General features: G+C 36.4%; 1 protein-coding gene across 2 annotated transcripts in view; it reads left to right on the top strand.

Moving 5' to 3' along the window:
• Positions 1-6,578, top strand: part of LOC105549080 (disintegrin and metalloproteinase domain-containing protein 18) — a 164,466-nt gene that overhangs the window by 97,526 nt on the left and 60,362 nt on the right. For both annotated transcript variants that reach the window (XM_011993448.1, XM_011993457.1), the window contains one exon: positions 2,132-2,330. In XM_011993448.1, the coding sequence (XP_011848838.1) occupies positions 2,132-2,330 (199 nt within the window). The remainder of the gene's footprint in view (positions 1-2,131; positions 2,331-6,578) is intronic.

Raw genomic sequence — 6,578 nt, forward strand, 5'->3', positions numbered from 1 at the left:
TAAAAGAAAAAGGAAATTAAATGAATTAACATCATTTGTTTCATTTCTGAGCTCTATTTTCTTTTGCAGATTTGTGTTTACTATCATATTTCTTGTATCTAAAGACCTCCCTTTACTATTTCTTGTCATTTATGTCCTCTGAAAATAAATCATCCTGGTTATTTTTTTGTTTGAGACAGGGTCTGGCTCTGCTGCCCAGATTGGAATGCAGTGACACTATCTCTGCTAGCTGCAACCTCCACCTCCTGGGCTGAAGCCATCCTCCCACCTCAGCCTCCCAAGTAGCTAGGACTACAGGCACACACCACCATGGCCAGCTAATTTTTGTATTTTTTGTAGAGATGCGGTATTCCACCATGTTTCCCAGGCTGTTCTTGAACTCCTGAGCTCAAGCAATCTATCTGCCTAGGCCCTCCAAAGTGCTGCGATTACAGACATTAGCCATGCCTGGCTCCTTGGTTATTTTTTGTCTAGGAAAGTCTTTATATCTCATTCGTTTTTGAAATATATAGTTACAGGGTATGGAATTCTAAGTTGAAAAAGTTGTTAAATTTCATCACTTTTAAGTTGCCATTTCTTTTATTTATTATGCATCTTTGTTTCATTATTAAGTATTGTATTAGTTCGTTTTCATGCTGCTGATAAAGACATACCTGCGACTGGGCAATTTACAAAAGAAAGGGATTTAATGAACTCACAGTTCCTCATGGCTGGGAAGGCCTCACAATCATGGTGGAAGGTGAAAGGCACATCTCGCATGGTGGCAGACAAGAGAAGAGAGCTTGTGCAGGGAAACTGCTTTTTATAAAACCATCAGATCTTGTGAGACCTATTCACTATCAGGAGAATAGCATGGGAAAGACCTGCACCCATGATTCAATTATCTCCCACTGGGTCCCTCCTATCACGTGTGGGAATTATGGGAGCTACAATTCAAGATTAGATTTGGGTGGGGACACAACCAAACCATATAAGTGTCAATTTCATCAAACTGGATTGTATTTTGTGTATGTGTTTGCATGTGTGTGTGTATGTGCATGTGTGTGACATCAACATATATAGCAAGACACCATTTCAACATGGTGAACTTCACTATGGATGGCAACCTATTAGGTCAGGTCACTGCAAAATTTTGACAATAACTGTACACCTCACCTAAGTGATGCAAGGAGGCCTTTATGCTCTCAGATAATAATAAATATATAAAAATGAGGCCGGGTGTGGTGGCTCAAGCCTGCACACAGTGGCTCATGCCTGTAATCCCAGCACTTTGGGAGGCCAAGGTGGGTGGATTACCTGAGGTCAGGAGTTTGAGACCAGCCTGACTAACATAGTGAAACCCTGTCTCTTCTAAAATTACAAATATTAGCCAGGCATGGTGGCATATACCTATAATCCTAGCTACTTAGGAGGCTGAGGCAGGAGAATTGCTTGAACCTGGAGGATAGAGGTTGCAGTGAAATGAGATCATGCCACTTCACTCCAGCCTGAGCAAAAGAGCGAAACTCCATCTCAAAAAAAAAGATACTGATGTGATGTGATGTGATGATAGCTATCATATATGCATGCCATTTACTATGTATTGTTCTAAGAACTTTTTCCATTACTCCTGTTCAATACCCATAAGAACTCTATGAGAATTTGTCTTTTATTCCAAGCTTACAAAAGTAGAACAGAAAGATTGTATTTCTTACCCATACAGATAAGCTAGTAAGAGTCAGAGACAGGGACTGAAACCAGGAAGCCTGGCTCCTGAGTTTCTCCGAGAACCAAAAGGTAGAGACAGTGTTCCTATAGTTCCAAGGAACAGGTATGTTTAATCTGTGTAGTTGTTTTCTAATGCTGTTTGAGTCAGCTTGTTTCAAAATGTAGAGCACAAAGGAGGTGAGCAACTGCAAACTCACTGTCAAAAGGGATTCTTTCATGTCTTTCAGCCAGTTTTCTCTGGGCTTCACAATGAATATTGTATTTGATTTTTTTTTTTTTTTTTTTGCAAACTCATGGACTTGGGAACTCTGGTGTTCCCTCAAATATCAATAATTAGAAACATTTTATGTGCTAAATCTTTTCACTAAGCAATTGAAAAAAAATGATTTACAGAACATAATTTTATTTTTCCTTTTCCTCCCAGTTGTCAATAGTGGGCACTCCATGTAGAAAGAGTGTTGATCCAGAGTGTGATTTTACAGAGTACTGCAATGGAACCTCTAGTGATTGTGTTCCTGACACTTATGCATTGAATGGCCATTTGTGCAAGTTGGGAACTGCCTATTGCTATAATGGACAATGTCAAACTACTGATAACCAGTGTGCCAAGATATTTGGAAAAGGTATTGCTCTTTCTTTCATATTTATTTTGCCTTAAATTTGCATCTCTCTGTAGAATACATTATATACCACACAACTCTAGAAATGGAAGAACCTGAACCACAAGATTTGTAAAAATTAAGTTTTAGTTAATGAAGGCTAGTTTTTAAAAAGTGTCTGAGGTTTTCCAAGAAAAGACCATACATTATTTTTATTGTGGTTTGATTTATGTTTTTGATGATTAGCTATCTGGGCAAAAATCCATATTTGCAGCTCATCATTTATATAAAGATTAAAATCAGTAGATTCTAAAATTTATATAATTTTCGATTACTCCCCACATTAATGATCTAATTTTAATGGCATGAAGCTTACAAAGCTCAGAATGAATTTCATTTAAAAATAATCATATTTCCTAATTGAGGAATAATTGCTAAGATAATGGTAGTCTTAGCCACCTGATCAAAATTCATTTTTATATTTTGTTTTTCAAACAGCTTTGAGAGTAATTCTAATATACTTGTGCATATATATTTGCTTTTCTGGTGAGCAATTATTCATAATATCCAAATATAATTTTGTAGTTGTAGAGGAATTAAAATAATATAAACAGATCAAAATTACCCAATGAAATGCGTATAAATATAATTATTTTCTAGTTGAGTAAAGTTGGTTTATTTGCCTAGTGGTAAACTGAGGAATATAATTTGTACCAAATGACATTTTGTATGGTCCATCTTGTCTTCCTTCCTCAAGGACCTTCCTTGAGGTCCTTCCTCAAATTTATTATTTGAGTAATAAATTTCAGTTTAGGAGGCTTAACCAAAATTCAACAAAAGCTGCAGAACTATGATTTCTTAAATCACAAGTCCATGCTATTTTCTGTGTGCTGTGTTTCTAGGATGCTACTTTTTATATGTGTGTATGTTTTGTTTTTTTAATACTTATTTCTATTTGAATAGTATTACTTGTTATTTTTAACAGGGTTTAAAATACCTAAGATTCATTAAGGAGAGTCTACAATATATTCTTCTTTTTTTAAATAATTTTAAAAAAGCCTTCAATCTAGAATTCATTTACTTAACACAAGACATCTTTTTGAGTTCTAATTGCAACAGGATGTTTGAGAAAATGTTGTGTATTCCTATAATATATGGTCTAAGATCTCCACAAAACTAACATGAATGCGTCAAAACTTTCATCTTCTGATGCAGTGTTTTGTTCATCCATTAATTCATTCATTTCACATTTTCTCCTTGATTCATTTACTTAGCTTTTTACTTGCAGGCATTTTTCTTCTGTTACCAAAAACCATAGGTGGTATTTTATATGGGACATGTTAACTAACAAGTAGTTACATTAATTTTGCATTCTTTTATTAAGTAAATTTAAACTTTTAAAGAAATGTTGAAATATAAGTAGATTTGTTATTCAAAATTATACACTGAGTGTCTATATCCAAAGAGCCTACAATATTCAACCGGATGGCCATTGTCACATGATTATTATACTCATGGAGCTTATAACCAAGATAAAAGGACAGTAAAACAAAAGAAATATGAAACCTATAGCCATGTTGTTTGCATTTAAAACAATAAAAATAGAATGCTAAAAGAAAATCAAGGTAGTGAATAGGGAAAATGCCGCCATCTGTCATCAAGTAGTCTTCAACTATCAGCTCTTTCAGAATTTTTCTCAACTGCAAAGAGACACTTTGCCCAAAGGCACACCTTCTCAAGCCAGCACACATGCAACAATTACGTGAGGTGGGGGTTTTATAAAAACGATCTGCCTATTTTGGCCCAATCAAACACACACTGGCAGGTTATTTATATACCAAACAGCTACCTACTGGTTTGTTCAAGACCTTGTTGGGTTTGCATCTCCGTTTGACTTCTCCTCTGCTTCATCCAGCTTCCTTCCACTTCTGAATATTCTGATCTTTAATAAATAGCCTTTACAGTATACCTCATTTAGATGTCAGCTCCTAGAGGCCCCAACTACTAATTGGTAATGACAGTGGAATAAGTAAATATAGCCTAAAAGATGAGTTTTCAAATCCAAATCACTCTCTGCCAGGCTATCAATGAGCACCTCATCACTGGCGGAAGTTGATAATACACTCTCTTGGCAGATTGAGATAGTATACTTGTGAGAGAGAATACATTAGCTGGTACAATTGAAATTAATGGGGCAAATAGTAATTCTAAGGGTAATGGCATTAAATGGCTATTGCCAAATACCATTGAACTTAGGAAAATGTAACAAAAGGGCATGCATTTGAAAGCAAAGTGTGAGTCTAGAGGGCCTCTGCTAACTTATAAAGAGCCCTCATCGTTTAAAAAAGAGTTAGAGGGAGATGACGAATTGAGAAGTTAAACTCTATATAAGTTTGAATTCCTTATCAGGTATATTTTTCAGGATTAGGGTTCTAATTGGGAGAAGAATGGGACCTACACTTGTTATGGAGACAATTGAAAATATGACCACCCTAATTTTGAGCCTCCAGGCTTCTTCGAGTCTATTGAACCTATAGAATGATCTAGTTCTGATTTCTCCCCCATCCCTCTTCATAACATAAAGTGTATTCTCATCAGTATCTTCCCACTATCCTTCATGGCCACTAGCTGAAAATGGAGAAAAGGCACAGAATAATAGAGACAGGGATGTGAGAGACTTTATAAAGCAGTAAGGAAACTATACCCCCAAAAAGATTTGGTCCTAGCCAGCAGTTACCGCCAATATCAGGGAAGTACACATGGAACTGAATTCTGAGAGCTTGATCATGAGATTGAATAGAGGAACGCAACATGGGATAGGGGGGTATTTATTGTTTTGGGAGCACTCTCCCAAAGTACAGCATTTAACATACTGGCACGGATCCTAGAAGACAGTAAAATCTTTCCACTAGGATGGCTTCCAGCAGCATGGAAAAAACATGATGACTCACCCTAAGTGAAATTTAAATGACAGAATTTCCATAGCAGATAGTGGAGAGAAGAAGGAAAAGGCTCAGGGAAGTGGGAATACTGTAATCTATATACTGTGTATTTAAGGCCAAATGATTTGGCCAAACAGGAAAGCCCAAGGCCATAAGGAATGTGCTAGAGAAAGGGATACCATATTCACTATAAATTTCAAAGACGGCCTCCTCTACGTCACAGTCGGAATGCCACTATAGTAGTACACTCACCAGTAGCAATGGATATGATAAGATCTGGAAAAATCAAGACCCAATAACAGTGCTTAACTACCAGAAGCCAGATGAATAATGTTGTTATAAGCAGTAGATACGCAGTAGCAGACATGGGTACCTTCTCTACCAAGTGTCAGGGAGAGAGTTAATACAGTATAATTTCCCTGTATTCTGTGAGCAGCCAATAAGGGTGCTACTCAGATTGTTCCATTAAAGGAAATGTATTAAAATAGATGACTAGGAGGCTGTGAAGAGTTATCTCAGTAAATATCGCAATGTTAGGTCCACACTCTGAATCTAAACCAATTTTCAGAGCCAGAACTCATTGATTTAAGCAGGAGCAAGGGCAGAAGAAAAAAAACCCCATAGCACCTTGGCAAATATACATGTTAACTATTCCTCTAGTATGTTCCCATATGTACTTACAACCATTAATCACATATCTGTTCACTGGGGAAAAGAAAATATCCAAACATTTTAAAAACTAGTGGACACAGACTGCATTGACATTAATATCCAGAAGCCCAATGTGATCATGGTCTCCCTGTGACAGTGAGGACTTAGAGACATCCAAAGTTAAATAGAGTCCTGGCCAAGTTTCAGTTTACAGTGGGTCTGCTAGTTCCACAAATCCATTTGGTTATTTCTCAGACCTAGTGTATATAATTGGAGTTGGCATATTTAATAGTTTGTGCAATTCCCTCAGTGGGACCTTAGTGTGTTTGATATCTGTAACTGTCTGCTTCAAGAAATTAGTGCTACCTTTAAAGATCTAAAGGATGAAGGGGTGGTTGGCTGTATAATACACATGTTAAATTATTCAATATGATCCCTGCAGAAACAAGATCATCCTGGAAGATAATATTAAACTACTACAAATGTAATCAGGTAGTAGACTTGATTGCATTCACTGTGCCAGTGTATGTCCATGCTAGAGCAGATTAGCATGGCCTCCAATATCTGTGAAAAGTGTATCCCCTGATACACTTACCCCTAAAAGCAAGTGTATTATTATTATTATTATTATTATTATTATTATTATTATTATTTATTATACTTTAAGTTCTAGGGTACA

Source organism: Mandrillus leucophaeus, unplaced genomic scaffold, assembly GCF_000951045.1.
Source record: "Mandrillus leucophaeus isolate KB7577 unplaced genomic scaffold, Mleu.le_1.0 Scaffold111, whole genome shotgun sequence".
Lineage (NCBI taxonomy): Eukaryota > Metazoa > Chordata > Mammalia > Primates > Cercopithecidae > Mandrillus > Mandrillus leucophaeus.